At 46.3% G+C, this 17850-nt stretch overlaps 2 protein-coding genes across 2 annotated transcripts in view; one reads left to right on the forward strand and one right to left on the reverse strand.

Annotated features, from left to right (window-relative positions):
• Positions 1-718: 718 nt before the first annotated feature.
• Positions 719-4206, forward strand: LOC307242152 (E3 ubiquitin-protein ligase TRIM35-like; the record flags this gene model as incomplete). Its single annotated transcript, XM_080016485.1, has 6 exons — positions 719-1144; positions 1394-1489; positions 1629-1859; positions 1994-2016; positions 2854-2972; positions 3632-4206. The coding sequence occupies 6 exons, from the start codon at positions 719-721 to the stop codon at positions 4204-4206; spliced, it is 1470 nt and encodes a 489-aa protein (XP_079872611.1).
• Positions 4207-11896: 7690 nt separating this feature from the next.
• Positions 11897-17850, reverse strand: part of eml4 (EMAP like 4) — a gene marked incomplete at both ends in the record, with an annotated part of 45213 nt that continues 39259 nt past the window's right edge. The window contains 7 exons of the mRNA XM_080016486.1: positions 11897-12352; positions 12628-12758; positions 13150-13248; positions 13407-13494; positions 13949-14046; positions 15997-16085; positions 17186-17253. Of these exons, the coding sequence (XP_079872612.1) occupies positions 11897-12352; positions 12628-12758; positions 13150-13248; positions 13407-13494; positions 13949-14046; positions 15997-16085; positions 17186-17253 (1029 nt within the window). The remainder of the gene's footprint in view (positions 12353-12627; positions 12759-13149; positions 13249-13406; positions 13495-13948; positions 14047-15996; positions 16086-17185; positions 17254-17850) is intronic.

Below are 17850 nucleotides of genomic sequence, written 5' to 3' on the forward strand. Positions count from 1 at the left end.
CATGGAGGTGGCATCATTAGGGAACGGCTGCTGGAGACTGGGGCACCTCAAATGGAGTGGCCTGCACTTTCTCCAGACCTGAATCCCATAGAAAACCTATGGGATCAGCTGAGTGGCCGTGTAGAGGCTCTTCACCCTGTACCCCAATACCTCAATGACCTGAGGGCCCCCTTCAAGAAGAGTCGGGGGCCAGGCCTCAGCAGACAATAAGTCGACTTGTGAACAGCATGAGACGTGGTTGTCAAGCTGTAACTGATGCTCAAGGTCACATGACAAGTTATTGAAACATTGACATTTTTTGTTGTGGTAAACCCACCACTGTGGTTGGCTTTTGTTTCAATAAATTGTTTGAGATGAGGAAATAACCATTGCATCTTCTACTTAAATGCCCTACGTTCATCATATAATATCACTGTAGCGTGAACTTTTTACATTTTCCATAAATTTCACCCTAAAGCCAAATATCCCAAACTTTTTGTGAGTAGTGTATAACCATTATTTTTTAACACAGTTCTTTCACCTTCCCCTTGCTGCTTACATCTGTTTAAGCAGCAGCTTTAACGTGTGATCAAACGACTTGTCTTTTCTTCCTGCTCTAAAGGGGCGTTGGGTTTGACACGTTCGGTTGCATTCCTCCTGCCACGTCTGCCTTTTTAAGAAAGTGAAAGTGAAATGTTCCAGCGTCCCAGTCGTGGCTCGGATTGACGCTGCGGCCGACATGACGAGCGACAAGTGGGCATTTGAGAACGACCTGTCCTGCGCCGTGTGCTGCGAACTGTACAGCGACCCGCTGATGCTGGGCTGCAGCCACAGCTTCTGCAGACTGTGCCTGGAGACCTACTGGAGGAAGGTGCCGAAGAGACAGTGTCCCCTGTGCCGCCGCTCGGCCCGCCAGGCACCGACCCCCAACCTGGTGCTCAGGAACGTCGTGGAGTCCGCCAGGGGAGACCGGGAGGCGAGCAGGGGTGCGGACGGAGGACAAGGAGAGGCCCAGGCGGAGGAGGCGAGGTGCAGCACGCACGGGGAGAGGCTGCTGCTGTACTGTCTGGAGGACGAGGAGCTGCTCTGCGTGGTCTGCCAGACCACCAGGAAGCACCGGAAGCACCAGCTCTGCCCTCTAGAGGAGGCCGCCGCCGACGGCAAGGTGAGAAGCTCTGGTCCTACAAACCGTCATCGTTCTGTCTGGGGTTCTGCCGGGGTCTGTCGTTCCGACGGCTTGTGCGTTAAGTGAAGCCGCAGAATCTTCAGTAAAAGTCTGGATGTCACTCTTTCTGTTGCGACTGCGTTTGGACCTCCAACCGTTTGGGAACGGATTTATCATTTCCAACGGTTGAAGTTGTTCCAGCAAACCGGAGGAACCTCACCCTCACTGAAGCCTCTGTCGCCCCAACAGCAGGAGATGAGGACGGCGGTAACCCTCCTGAGATCCAAGCTGCAGTACTTTCAGAAGGCCGCGGAGGAAAGTGAGAAAACAAAGAGATACCTCCAGGTACCTTCCTTTTTGGGGAGAACACCACAGAGCCGCGTCCTCCAGGGGGTCCCGGGCCTCTGTACTTTGGTCGAAGGCTCTCTGGGCTCCTCCCGCTGCCAAGTGAAATGTTGGTCTTTTTAAACCTCTTGCTGTGTAGACGCAGGCGACGCAGACAAAGGACCAGATCCAACAGGCGTTTGTGGATCTGCACCACTTGCTGCGGCTGGAGGAGGCGGCCAGGCTGTCGGCGCTCGGCGAGGAGGCGGAGGTGAAGTCACTGATAATGGAGGAGAAGAGCCAACACCTGGAGAGGAAGGTGTCGTCTCTCAGCGCCCTCCTCAGGGACCTGGAGCAGGGGCTGGCGGGTCCAGACTCCGCCTTCCTCAAGGTCTCTCTTTCTTTTAGAAGAATAAATGTTGCGCATTGCACTGATTCCCGTGCGGCTGAACACGCTTTGGGTTGTTCACGGTGCTGCCGTGAGAAAGAACAGAAAGAATAACAAATGATGTTGTTTCCTTGCAGACGTACAAAGTCAACAAAGCAAGGTAAAGTAGAGATGCACAGCGTCACCTCCACGTCACATTTCCACTTAGACAGATAGACAGACAGATAGACAGAGGGATAGACAGACAGATAGACAGACAGAGGGATAGACAGACAGATAGACAGACAGATAGACATACAGATAGACATACAGATAGACAGACGGATAGACAGACGGATAGACAGAAAGATGGACAGACGGATAGACAGAAAGATAGACAGATGGATAGACAGACGGATAGACAGATAGACAGACGATATACAGAGGTATAGACAGACAGACAGTTAGACAGACGGATAGACAGATGGATAGACAGACAAATAGACAGACAGATAGACAGACAGATAGACAGACAGATAGACATAGGGATAGACAGACAGATAGACATACAGATAGACAGACGGATAGACAGACAGATAGACAGCCAGATGGACAGACGGATAGATAGACATAGACAGAGTGATAGACAGAAAGATGGACAGACGGATAGACAGAAAGATAGACAGACGGATAGACAGACGGATAGACAGATAGACAGACGATATACAGAGGTATAGACAGACAGACAGTTAGACAGACGGATAGACAGATGGATAGACAGACAAATAGACAGACAGATAGACAGACAGATAGACAGACAGATAGACATATGGATAGACAGACAGATAGACAGAGGGATAGACAGACGGATAGACAGACGGATAGACAGACGGATAAATAGATGGATAGACAGACGAATAGACAGATGAAGAGACAGAGGGATAGACAGATGAGCAAACAGACGGGTGGACAGACGGACAGACAGACAGATGTACTTCAGTGAACCCTCCTCCTGCAGAGCCCACTGCCCCTTCTCCGACCCGGAGGACGTCTCTGGAGCTTTGCTGGACGTCACCAAACACCTGAGCAACTTGAAGTTCTGTGTCTGGGAGAAGATGCACAACAGCCTGGAACACGGTACCAGCTGCAACTCCAATGATTATTAATTATTACAACAACAATAATTATAATAATAATACTACTAATAATAATAATAATTATAATAATAATAATAATAATAATAATAATAATAATAACCTTTATTTGCACGGCACCTTTCGTACATTTCCTACACGTTCAGAGTGCTTTACATACACAGAAGACGTCAGATACTAATTAAAACAAAATGAAGTAGAATAATAAAACAAAAGAATAAAATACATTAGAACAGGGTTAGAATAGGCTAATAAAAGTAGACATTGAATTAAAAGGGTAAATATTGAACTCATTTCCAGATTTTGGGTCATCAAATCACGACTGTTCCTCAGCAAATTATTATTATTGTCTCGGATTTGACGCCATGAGGAAAAGGAGCTTGTTAGATACATTAATGGAGGCTAATGCCTTCAATTTCATACCATTTTTTAAAATAGTTCCATAAAGTATTTTTCCAGATCATGGCACAGTGATCCATCACTCTGGAGCTTCTTATAAAACTGACACAAGTACCATTGTATTCACTGTATTTGGATCATTTCACAGGAGCTAGGCTAGCTGATCCCATCTGCAGCCATGTATGGAGCTAACAGGGTTAGCATACATCCCTTGTGTCCTGACCTTTCTTCTGCTCCCCGAAGCTCTGGTGACCCTTGACCCCAACACTGCGGCGCCCTGGCTCTCGGTCTCCATCGACCTGCTGAGTGTCAGTTGCCATGGCGATTCCCAGTCCCAGTTCCCCAACAACCCGGAGCGTTTCACCAACACCGGCTGCGTCTTGGGGGCCCAGACCTTCACCTCCGGGCAACACGCCTGGGAGGTGGAGATGGGTGGACGGGGCAGCTGGGCTCTGGGCGTGGCCCGGGAAGGCTGCAGGCTCGGGACCCCCGACGCCGAGCTGGACCCTGACCACGGGTTCTTGGCGATAGCTCTGCAGGAGGACGGGCAGCTGGGGGCGTGCACGGCGCCGTGGACCCCCCTGTGGCCGCTAAGTAAGCCCAGGAGGGTGCAGGTCCGTCTGGACTGCGAGGAGCAGCGGGTCCAGTTCTACAACCCCGACGACCAGACCCTGCTGTTCGAATTCACATGGTCCCTGCAGGGCCCCATGAGGCCCCTGTTCTCCCCCTGCGGGGTCCACGGGGAGAGGAAGGGAGCGCCGCTGAGGCTCCTCCCCCTCCAGGTCGCTGGGGTCAAGCGGGAGCACGAACCAGAGTAGAGAACGGAAGGTTTATACTTTATATTTTCATTGAACAAGGATTAAGGTGGTATTAAGGTGTTATTAAGGTGGTATTAAGGTGTTATTAAGATGTGATTAAGGTGGTATTAAGGTGTTATTAAGGTGGTATTAAGGTGGTATTAAGGTGTTATTAAGATGTGATATATCATATCATATCTAAATTTGGTGTCTTTTTTTTTTTTTTTTTACATATTCCCCCTGAAACATGAATTAATTTGAATTTGTCACATACTTTGCACTATAAGTTGATGTTGGATTCTTTAATATGGGATTGTCTACGTAAATATAAGTATTCAATATATATAACATTTACATTTAGTCATTTAGCAGACATAGCAGATAGCAGATATAAATATGGAAAGGTGAATTTACTGAGTCAGTTGTACTTAAGAAAACTTTTGAGAAATGTTTTCTTTTCTAAATTGATTTAATAAAATATCCTTAACTACCGTACTTATATAGAACCTGTATAAGTACAAGTTCAATTTGGTTTCCATCAATAAATAATACAAATAAAAACATTCTCCCACTGAACATTTTTGTATTATAATAACAATCATAATAATAATAATCATAATAATAACAGATGCGGACACTGATGACTTGGACTTGGACGTTAAAGACTCTTGACTTGCGACGCAACGACTGAACGACTTGATTGTGTTCATGTTCATTTATTGATTGATTTGCTGATTTGTGACAGTGATGGAATCTGTCATTATTTGACTTTTTTGACCACATCAGGCTCAGCAGTGATGCAGCCCATTTGTCCCGATTTTTAAATAAGTATAATAAACAAAAAAAGCATTGATTATTTTTCCTGTACTTGTCTGTTTTACACAACTTTGAAGCTACTCACCAAAATAAGCACAAAGGTACAACTATGCATAATGAATCCATCCATGTTTGTTTACACACACTTTAGATACAAGCAGGAAGCCATGATGCGTTCATGGGAAACTCAGAAAACGTATTAATTTCAGAAGTGATGCATTGCATGTAATGCAAATACATTCACAGGAACTTGAAAAAACACCGGTGCGGTGATGTGGTGACACGGTGCGGCGACGCGCTGCGGTGTAGTGCGGCGATGTGGTGTGGTGACACGGTGCGGTGACACGGTGGGATGACACGGTGCAGTGCGGCAACGCGTTGCGGTGCGGAAACGAGCTGCGGTGACAGGGTGGTACGCAATGTAGTGATGCGGTTACACGCTGCGGTTACACGCTGCGGTGATGCGGTGAAACGGTGCGGCGATGCGGTGCACCGACACGCTGCGGTGCACAGCTGCGGTGTGGTGCGGCGATGCGGTGACACGGTGTGGCGACGCGCTCCGGTGCGGCGACACGATGTGGTGCAGAAATGCGCTGTGGTGCGCAAACACGCTGAAGTGTGGTGCGGCGATGTGGTGCGCCGACACGCTGCGGTGCACAGCTGCGGTGCACAGCTGCGGTGCACAGCTGCGGTGTGGTGCGTCGGCACACTGCGGTGTGGTGACACGGTGCGGCGACGCGCTCCGGTGCGGCGACACGATGTGGTGCAGAAATGCGCTGTGGTGCGCAAACACGCTGCGGCGATGCGGTGATGCGGTGCGCCGACACGCTGCGGTGCACAGCTGCGGTGCACAGCTGCGGTGCACAGCTGCGGTGCACAGCTGCGGTGCACAGCTGCGGTGTGGTGCGTCGACCAATGCGGTGTGGTAATGTGATGCGGTGACACGGTGCGGCGATGCGCTCCGGTGCGGCGACACGATGTGGTGCAGAAATGCGCTGTGGTGCGCAAACACGCTGCGGCGATTCTGTGCACCGATGCGGTGCGCCGACACGCTGCGGTGCACAGCTGCGGTGCACAGCTGCGGTGCACAGCTGCGGTGTGGTGCGGCGATGCGGTGACATGGTGTGGCGACGCGCTCCGGTGCGGCGACACGATGTGGTGCAGAAATGCGCTGTGGTGTGCAAACACACTGAAGTGTGGTGCGGCAATGTGGTGCGCCGACACGCTGCGGTGCACAGCTGCGGTGCACAGCTGCGGTGCACAGCTGCGGTGCACAGCTGCGGTGCACAGCTGCGGTGCACAGCTGCGGTGTGGTGCGTCGGCACGCTGCGTTGTGGTGCGGCGATGTGGTGACACGGTGCGGCGACGCGCTCCGGTGCGGCGGCACAATGTGGTGCAGAAATGCGCTGTGGTGCGCAAACACGCTGCGGCGATGCGGTGATGCGGTGCGCCGAAATGCTGCGGTGCACAGCTGCGGTGCACAGCTGCGGTGCACAGCTGCGGTGCACAGCTGCGGTGCGGTGCGTCGCCGCGCTGCGGTGTGGTGCGGCGATGCGGTGACAGGGTGCGGCGATGCGGTGACACGGTGCGGCGACGCGCTCCGGTGCGGCGACATGATGTGGTGCAGAAATGCGCTGTGGTGCGCAAACATGCTGCGGCGATGCGGTGCGCCTACACGCTGCAGTGCACAGCTGCAGTGCACAGCTGCAGTGCACAGCTGCGGTGTGGTGCGTCGAGGCACTGCGGTGTGGTGCAGCGATGCGGTGACACAGTGCGGCGACGCGCTCCGGTGCGGCGACACGATGTGGTGCAGAAATGCGCTGTGGTGTGGCGATGCGGTGCGGTGACACGGTGCAGTGACACCATGCGGTGACACGGTGCAACGACACGGTGCGGTGATGCGGTGACATGGTGCAGTGACACGGTGCGGTGATGCGGTGACACGGTGCGGTGATGCGGTGACACGGTGTGGCGACGCGCTGCGTCGTCTGCACTTTTCCCTGATGCAGCTCATTCCGCGGCCACCAGGGGGCGGAGCCTCCAGTCTGATGCGATTACGCACTCGATGTAAATGTTCTCTGTGGTTGTGTCTCAATTTTGTTACAATTTGTCGAAAAAAAAACTCCATTCAATTGAACTCAGACTCCCTGGAAACAACGGGACAAAAATGAGTCAAAGCTTCATTAAAAAGTAAAATCACTCCATGTTTTCACCAAACAGAAGCACAAAACTACAGATAAATAGAGAGAAGGTCTGGAGGGAGAGAGCCGGTCGCCATGACGACTCGGGGACAAATGGGGGCAAGTAAAAGGTCTTTGACTCTGTTTGTCACACACACACACACAGTGTTGCATAAGTTGTTCTGTGCTTCATTGAATTTAGGTTCAGGTTGTGTGTGTGTGTGTGTGTGTGTGTGTGTGTGTGTGTGTGTGTGTGTGTGTGTGTGTGTGTGTGTGTGTGTGTGTGTTTAAAAGGCCCTGTTCAGTCGTTTATCGCTCAGTGTTGGAAAAATGAAGATCTGTTTGCTGCTCGCTGTGCTGCTGCCGCTCTGCCTGGGTACACACACACACACACACACACACACACACACACACACACACACACACACACACACACACACACACACACACACACACACAGTGACGGGTTTGTGTGTTTTTAATTTGCAGCTGAGTTTAACATCAGATGTTATGGTGAAGATCACCTGATGGTGAGGAACCAGGTCCTGTTCTGCAGCAGCAAGACGGAGCAGGCCTGCTACACCCGGGGTGAGAGCTCCACCCTGATTGTTATAATGTTATAATGATGATTTTATAATGATTATGTCATAATGATGATGTTTTAATTATAATGTAACATGTTCAGTAAAAACACTTGGATCCAGCACAGTTTTCTGCTCATGGAGTGAAAATGTCTTTAGAAAGAAAATTGATAAATATTCAAATGAAAAAAAAAACAGTTTCAGTTCTATTTGAGCTTCAGTTACATGAGATAAAGTAAAGTTACATGAATAATGTTGTGGCTTTATAATCCACAACATGGAACTAACTGTCGTTTCAAGACCCGCTCATCATCTGAACAGAGAATAAGAAGAAACGAGACTGGAGACTGTTTTTCAAGCTTTTCTGACTTGTTTGAGCATGTATGTGTGTATGTGTGAGTGAGTGTGAGTGAGTGAGTGTGTGTGTATGTGTGTGTGTGTGTGAGGGAGTGTGTGTGTATGTGTGTGCGTGTGTGCGTGTGTGTGTGTTTTGCATAAGTGAAGTTTTGGAACGCACACAGATCAGTCCGACCAAAAGAAAAGTCAAAGTTTAGATCCAAAAGACGAGCAGCGAGATCAGTTTGAACATTCAGTATCGTTTTAATTTGTATTAATTTGTTATAATTGGTATTTATAACTTTTTATGTATATGCATATAAATTCATATATTTGTATGTATATGCATATCAATTCATATATTTGTATGTATATGCATATCAATTCATATATTTGTATGTATATGCATACCAATCCATATATTTGTATGTATATGCATATCAATTCATATATTTGTATGTATATGCATATCAATTCATATATTTGTATGTATATGCATATCAATCCAGGTCTATAGTCTCTCCCTGTTTGTCCTTGTTGCCGTGCAGAGTCGGGGGAGAAGGGCTGTGCCAGACTGGATCTCTGCAGCAACGACGGATGGAAATGCTGCTCCACTGATCTGTGCAACGCCTGAGACGCCGCGTCCAGCACAGTCATGATGTGTGGAATTTATGCAAATAAATGAAAAAAACGCTCACATTGCTCCAACGCCAACAAGAGACCTGTCACTCAAAGAGGCCACGCCCCCTTTAAGCCTTCATATCCTGTTTATGAGAGAATAACTTTTTCAAAATCAGAACCAAGATGCAAATTAAAGTTAATATTTAAATTCTGAGACTTTCCATTAACTTCGATGAACACAATTCACCAACGGACAAAAGCTTTAAATGTATTTAAATAAATTCCCTAAATCAATAGTTCTACTGTTACAGTAAATCAATTATTTCAAATCGAGTCGAAATGTTAAAAACAAAAAAACCCGAATGTTCTCTTCAAAAGGTGAAGTTTTATACAAGATCAGACGTTTTGACCTCCTGTCAATATGTAACTTCAACACACACACACACACACACACACACACACACAACCTCAACCTAAATTCAATGAAGCAACAGCACAACTTGTGCAACAATGTGTGTGTGTGTGTGTGTGTGTGTGTGTGTCAGGATTATTGATCAGTGCATTTGTCCATAACGTTCAAGGGTTTGAAAGGTTTTGTGTCGTAGGTGATTTCAGACGCAGCAACGAGATATATATATATATATATATAAATATATATATATACACACACACGCACACACAGTATATAGAGTCTGAACATTCTGTGGATGAAAAACAAACACTCCGACGTTTGTCCTTTTAAAATTGTTTATTTGCATTTTCTTAAATCTTCAGTACTGTTTCTGCCTTCAGACAGGAATGCATGAGAGATATGATTGGCTCAAAACACATGATCACGCGAACATTTATCCTTATATCGGTCATCATCATCATCATCATCATCATCATCATCATCATCATCTTGGCTTTCAATGTTGTTACCGGACGTTTAAAAAAACAAAATAACACCAGACCCCGCCCCCCATGACCCCCCCCACCCCCCCGAGCTTTAAACCTGAATTTGGTACAAAGTCCTTCAACAACAAAACACAACTCAGACAGAGATGGATGAAGAAGAGATGGAAAGACAGGTTGATTATACAAAACATCGCCCCTCCCCCTGTCCCCCCTCTTCAATAGAAGCCCCCCCCCCCCCCGCCCCGCCCCCCACATCCCTTCCCGCCCCCTAAAATTCCCAAATCACCATCAGCCCTGACATCTCCTGGCCTTGCAAGGCAGGTTATTCCAAGCAGAGTGAGCGGGGGCAGATGGAGCGACGCCCCCCAGTGGTGGATCTGAGCCACAGCGACCGCTGAGAGCAAATATACAAACAGGGATCCATTATATACAGAACGTCTGGAACATTCTCTGGAAGGCTGCGCTCTGATTGGACGACATTCTGAAGAACCACCGTACGCACGCACACACACACACACACACGCGAACACACGCACACGAACGAACACACACACACACACACACACACACACACACACACACACACACACACGCGAACACACACACACACACACACACACACACACACACACACACACACGCGAACACACGCACACGAACAAACACACACACACACACACACACCGCCAAAAACAACTACACAAACAACAACTAGTCACCAGGTACAGTACGGATGAAATGACATCGTAAAGTAACGTAACAAATGGCTCGAAGGAGAACAGACGCGTTCAGACGCAGATGTGATGTTATTGTTTAGTGTCTTCATGTGACATCATCATAGACAGATGTCACAGATGTGACCTAAAATCACCACCTGAGTCCTGATATCATGCTTTACACCATAAAGTTCAATGTGATGAAGCGCCGCTGAAAGCTTTTGAGGCGCTGGAGGGTGTATTTCCCTAATTTTCCAGGAGCTAGGCTAGCTGATCCCATCTACAGACATGCATTTGCGCTAACCCAGTTAGCATGCAGGACTGGAGCATCCCTTCGACGCAGGATTTTAAATATATTATGGTGTGTATCGTCTGTTGTTACAGTGATAACAAAGTCTACTATATCACCCGGCCTCAGATCCAACCTGAACACCAACCGCACATCCACCCTTATCCCCGGGGTCGGTGGATGACTCCAGGTAAAAATCCTGGTTCCACGTTTTAGCTCCATGTTGACTCCAAATCCCAGAGGAGAACTTTACTTTCTCAACCTGGATTTTCCCTACGTCCACCATTACACTCTGGGTTCTACGTCACGTCTCAACCCAAAAACTACACAAGAGAAACAGAAAAGGAAAGAGCGACCTGACGCAGTCGTCCCTGGGCCACGCCCTCCTCTGCCCCTGCCCCTCCTCCTGCCTCTGCTCCCTGGGGCTTTGGGAATAAAGAGTCAGTTTAGATGAAGCGGCCACGGCCTCAGAGGGGGCGTGGTGGGGGGAGGGTGGAGGGTGGAGGGAGCATCGTATCCTGATTCACTATTTTGTTTCTAAATGAAGGAAACACAAACATCAAGGACTAAACTAAAATGTCAGAGCAACTTTTGGTTTTGGATGAATTTCCCTGTGATTATTGTGATATAATACGATAATCACTGTACTGGACGTCCACACACACACACACACACACACACACACACACACACACAAACACACACACACACACACACACACACACACACACACACACACAAACACACTCTGATGTGTGTGTGTGTGTGTGTGTTGGAGGTATCTGGTGTGTAGACCCATGATGTGAGTTTTCCTGGTTAGAATAACTTTGAGAGACGCCATCGTGGATGTAACCAAAAAACATTTTGTTTTTGTGTGTATTTGCATTAGGGGGATTAGCATCATCCTCCACTGGATGGATGGACGCACACACACACACACACACACACACACACACACACACACACACACACACTTCATGGCTTCAGAGGAGCCGTCACATTTGAAGTTATACTTTATTTAACCACTAGAGGGCGCTGATGGGCAGAAAAACACACCTCTCTCTCTCTCTCTCTCTCTCTCTCTCTCTCTCTCTCTCTCTCTCTCTCTCTCTCTCTCTCTCTCTCTCTCTCTCTCTCTCTCTCTCCTCTCTCTCTCTCTCTCTCTCTCTCTCTCTCTCTCTCTCTCTCTCTCTCTCTCTCTCTCTCTCTCTCTCTCTCTCTCTCTCTCCCTCCCTCCCTCCCTCCCTCTCTCCCTCCCTCCCTCCCTCTCCCTCTCTAGGAGGCGGGGCTGAACGGCGGCATGCCCTCGTCGCTGGGCGTGGCCGTGTCGTCGCTGGGGTCCAGGCTGTCTTTGGGGCTCACCGTGCTGTCAGAGGGAGGCGGGGTCAGCTCGGAAGGAGGCGGGGTCAGCCGGGACGGGGGCGGGCTTTCGGGCGAGCTCTCCTGCGTCCCGTTAGTGACGGCGGCGGGGGGGGGAGGGGCGGAGCTGGGCGGCGGCGGCGACGGCACCGACAAGATGGAGTCCAGCCTCCGGGGCGCGGAGCCATGCAGAAGCCCCTCCCCCAGGGAGAGGGAGGAGTCGCTGGGGACGAGCGAGGGCGTCTTCTCCACCAGACGCCACTGCATGATGCTGGTGTCCTTGCCCCCCGTGGAGACCAGGTGGCTGTCGCTGTACAGGAAGCTCACGTTGGTCACATGACTGCTGTGGGCGCTGTACTTGTGGCTGGGAGCCTGCGACAGAACCACAAAGCATCAGAACCAGGATCCAGCTCAGCCTGATCAATAATAATAATAATAAAAATAATAATAATAATAAATAATAATAAAAACAACAACAAGAAAAAAATAATAATAATCATAAATAATAATAATAATAATTAAACATTATTCTGCATAAAAATGTCCTGGAGCAGGGCCAAGATGGCGGCCAAGAGGTTGTTAAAATTTTGGATGTGTCGGAACAGGAAATGAAAGGTGCACAGAACAGGAAGAGGAAGTGGGCACACCTTGGCTCTGGAGCAGGGGTACGCGAACAGGTGAACTTTGCAGAAGTCGTCGGCGAGAGCGATCACCTTCCTGTTGTGGGACCGGATCAGAGCGTTGATGTCGGTGCCGTCAGAGCCCTCTGGCCACACGCCTGCGCACGCACGCACGCACGCACGCACGCACGCACGCACGCACGCACGCACGCACGCACGCACACACACACACACACACACACACACACACACACACACACACACACACACACACACACACACACACACACACACACACAAAGAGTTTAGTATCTAATGAATGTTTGTAACATATTGTTCAGTTTGGCCGGTACATTCATCTTGGAATTAGTGTTAAATGAATCATCTTCAGAATATAAAACTAAATTAAATATAACAAAGATGTCAGATAACAGATTTATTCCATATTAAATATTTAGATATCTTTAACTTTAAAGAGAAATAAAAGTACTGAAAGTAATGAACAGCTACCTCTACACTCACAACACACACACACACACACACACACACCGAACACGTGGTATCCCAGCACACAGGTGTACGTGGCCCAGTCGATGTCCTTGCACTCGGAGCGGTTCCTGATCAGCTTGCAGCCGTTTGGAATGTCCCCTGGGGTCAGAGGTCAGATTAAAGTGGAAATCCGTGAGATTATTTTGTTAAAAAATTAAATAATAATAATAATAATCCCATATTTTAAACGTGAGATGGAACTGTTTGCGTTGTGCGTGCTGTTGGTACAGTTGGTGGCGGGGTCGGCCTCCACTCACAGTAGAGGATCTCGTAGTCCCCAGAGTTGGACATGATGAAGCTGTTGTCTGGGGACCAGTCCAGGTGGGTGATGTAGCTGGAATGTCCCTGAGGAGGACCAGACAAAAGTACTAATAAAATACTAAAATGTAAAAAGATATATTTTTATTTTTATGTACTGTATTATTCTCTTTTCAATATTTTATATTTGTATTCTATTTTCATTTAATTGTAAATCCAAACTGTATATTTTGTGAGATGTATTACTTATTTTTTATTTTGTTTTGTATATTTTGTGAATTCAGTGTCATTTTCGAGTACTGTACAAACCCAAATTTCACTCCCTGGGGATTAATAAAGTATTATAGTATTAAAGTACTATAAAAGTACTACAGTACATCTTTTCATACTTTAAATCCATAACTGTGGTGATATGTTGTTCAAAAGACTAAATGTTAAATTAGATGGAACAGGAGATCAAACAGTGATAAAATACACTACTGGACACACACACACACACACACACACACACACACACACACACACCCGAGTGCACACTCACCGTGCACTTCCCATATCTGGTGTACTTGCGTCCCTTCTCTGCCACCGTGTAGAGGTAAATAAAGTTGTCATGTGACCCGACGGCCAGCAGGGAGCCATCTGCAGACACACAGAGAGAGAGACATGGAGAGAGGGAGACAGACAAGTAGAGAGACAGGGACAGACAGATCTTCAATGAACAAACACCCTCACTTTTTATTTTGAACAGAGTATATTTATATAGTCTATATAGTATATATATATAGTATATATACAGTGAATATAGTATATATATATATATATAGTATATATACAGTAAATATAGTATATATACAGTGAATATAGTATATTTAGTGTATATAGTATATATACAGTGTATATAGTGTATATAGTATATATAGTGTATATAGTGTATATAGTATATATACAGTGTATATAGTATATATAGTGTATATAGTATATATAGTATATATACAGTGTATATAGTGTATATAGTATATAAAGTGTATATGGTATATATAGTATATATAGTGTATATTGTATATATAGTGTATATAGTATATATAGTATATATACAGTGTATATAGTGTATATAGTATATAAAGTGTATATGGTATATATAGTATATATAGTGTATATAGTATATAAAGTGTATATGGTATATATAGTATATATAGTGTATATAGTATATAAAGGGTGATTAGATGAGATGCTTGGTATTGTACACAGTGTACAATACAGACTGGTCAGAGAACTGGTCGTAAGTCTTGAACGGTGGTAAAACAGGTAGGTGGTTAAGTGAGGAGTAGCTGTATTAAGTATTAATATAATATTAATATTTTGCTGCAGAATCTGTATATTTATGTAACACAGTAATAATGTTATAATATCTGCAGTAATTACCGTATTTTCCGGACTATAAACCGCTACTTTTTTCCTAGGTTTTGAACCATGCGGCTTATACAAAGGTGCGGCTATTCTGTGGATTTTTCTTCCACCGCTAGGGGCGCTCTAACCGGAATTAGAATCAAAAATAAGATAGACGAAAATTCAATGCAAAGAAGAATACGCTACTTTTTCTTTAGCAGATAGAACGCGGACGATAAATTACCAACTGGTAATTATTTTCAAATCCTCGCCCCTTCATCATGGAACCCACACGAAGAAGTTCGTATGATGCAAGTTTAAAGTTGAGGCCATCGACATCAGTGTGAATCGGGCATTTAAAGCTGCACTCCGGGTTGAGTGGGAGGCTTGGATGACAAGTGGTGAGAAGTCATTTACAAAAACTGGCCGCATGCGAAAAGCATCTTTTTCTGATGTCTGTCAGTGGACACTAACAGCGTGGAGCGCTGTGAAAAAATCCACCATCACCAACGGGTTCCGAAAGGCTGGACTGCTACGCGAAGAGAGCGGCGCACCTTCAGAGTCAACTTCACCGGAGGATGACAGTGACACGGAGAGCGAGACTGATGGAGACAGATGTGACGAAGCGCTTCTGACGCTGTTCAACTCCGACACGAAGAAGACGACTTCATGGGTTTCAGCGAAGATGATTAAAGTGACTTGTGGTTTCAAACACAGGAGAAATGAAGGTAAATAAATGCCGTTTTTTTTCTCTTGGTTCTGTTCCGTTTTAATCAGCAAAGTTGCTGCCGTGTTAAAAGGCACTGTTCGGAAAGAATGTGTTCAGGTACATACATGTACATTTACAGTTCAAAATCGTTCTGTACATGCAGTAAATATCTAATTTTTCAACATAGATATCTGCGGCTTATAGCCCGGTGCGGCTTGTATATCTTTTTTTTTAAATAGAGCGGATGCGGCTTATATACAGGTGCGCTCTATAGTCCGGAAAATACGGTATATAAATTAGGGTATTATCATATCTGCTAATTCCTTATATAACTAGAGAATTGAAACGACTACATGAACCCAACGTCACTTCACCTGAATCTCTAACGTGTACTAATATTAAACAAGTAAAATCAGAATTTTAGTCAAAAACTATTTTTGTGTATTTTCGTGGTTTCTATTTCCTGCGATCGTCACCGCTGAGGCTCCACCCACCTACGGAGAAGCGCATGACGGACAGCTGCTCGTTGCCGTCAGTGTGGATCGCCACCAGGTCAGTGGAGTCGGCGTCCAGAACGTACCACCTGAGGAGCACAGGGGGGTGGGACGGGATGTACTAATGTAGACGTACACCACACAGATCTGGATCCCATAGAATCTAGTAGTATATCAAGTACAGCATATGTGTGTGTGTGTGTGTGTGTGTATATATATATATAAAAATCAGCCACAACATTAAAAGCACCACTAATAACCACTAATATTGTGTAGCTCCCCCTCGTGTCCACAAAACAGCTGTGAGGTGGAGGCATGGACTCCACCAGACTCTGAAGGTGTCCTGTGGTATCTGGCACCAAGACGTTAGCAGCAGATCCTTAAAGTCCTGGAAGTTGGAGGTGGGTCCCCCATGGATCAGGCTTGTTGTTCCAGCACATCCCACAGATGCTCCATCAGATCGCACCCTGACCCCGCCCATCCGCACGATGTAGAAGAAAACGTGATATATCAGACCTCCACCTTCTTTCATTGCTTCGTGGTCCAGTTGAGGCGCTCACGTGTCCATTGTAGGTGCTTTCAGGGGTGGACAGGGGTCAGCATGGACACTGTGAGCTCCCATACGCAGCAAGCTGCCATGCACTGTGTGTTCTACACCTTTCTATCACAGCAACATTCACTGTTTCAACACTTTGTGCTGCAGTAGTTCTTCTGTGGGATCCAACCAGACGGACTAGACTTCACTCCCCACGTGCATCAATGAGCCTTGGGCCCCATGACCCTGTCGCCGGTTCACTGGTCGTCCTTCCTTGGACACTTTTGGTAGTAACCACTGCACAGTGGGAACAGCCCACAAGACCTGTGCTTGTGGAGATGCTCTGACCCAGTCGTCCAGCATCACAATGTGCTCCTTGTCAAAGTGGCTCAGATCCTTACGCTGCTTCAACATCAACATCAACTCTTCACCTGCTGCCTCATTTATATATAACACTATATATATACATACATATACATACATACATATATGACAGTATATATAAATATATATATATATATAAATATATATATATATCAATGTTATTCACTTCACCTGTCACTGGTTTTAATGTTGTGGCTGATCAGTGTATATACAGTATATCTGAGCAGTGTAGATATGAGTGATATAGATCTTAACATGGATGGCACCTACTTTCCTGAGTGCGTTCCTATGGCAACAACGGCTCCACTGGGATGGAAGTCTGCACAGTGTCCATGTTCCTGAGAGAGCGAGGATAAAGACAGATTCACAGCGTATGAAAATGTAATTAAAATGCCTGCTATGGAACACGAAGCAGGGCTGGTTTCCTGTCGCCTCCTCCAGATCATCATCATCATCATCATCATCATCATCATCATCATCATCATCATCATCATCACCTCCACATCATCACTTCCACCAGAGAAGCACTGTTGTTTTATTTTCCATCAACCTGTAAAACCCTTCCTGGTTGGACACCACTAAGTAAAGTTATGAGCAGTAAGTAAAGTCATGAGCAGTAAATCCAGTTATGAGCACTAAGTAAAGTTATGAGCACTAAGTAAAGTTATGAGCACTAAGTAAAGTTATGAGCAGTAAATCCAGTTATGAGAACAAAGTAAAGTTATGAGAACAAAGTAAAGTTATGAGCACTAAGTAAAGTTATGAGCAGTAAGTAAAGTTATGAGCAGTAAGTAAAGTTATGAGCAGTAAGTAAAGTTATGAGCACTCAGTAAAGTTATGAGCACTAAGTAAAGTTATGACCACTAAGTAAAGTTATGAGCAGTAAGTACAGTTATGAGCACTAAGTAAAGTTATGAGCAGTAAATCCAGTTATG

Source organism: Zeus faber (assembly GCF_960531495.2).
Source record: "Zeus faber genome assembly, chromosome: 16".
In the NCBI taxonomy this organism is placed as follows: Eukaryota; Metazoa; Chordata; class Actinopteri; order Zeiformes; family Zeidae; genus Zeus; species Zeus faber.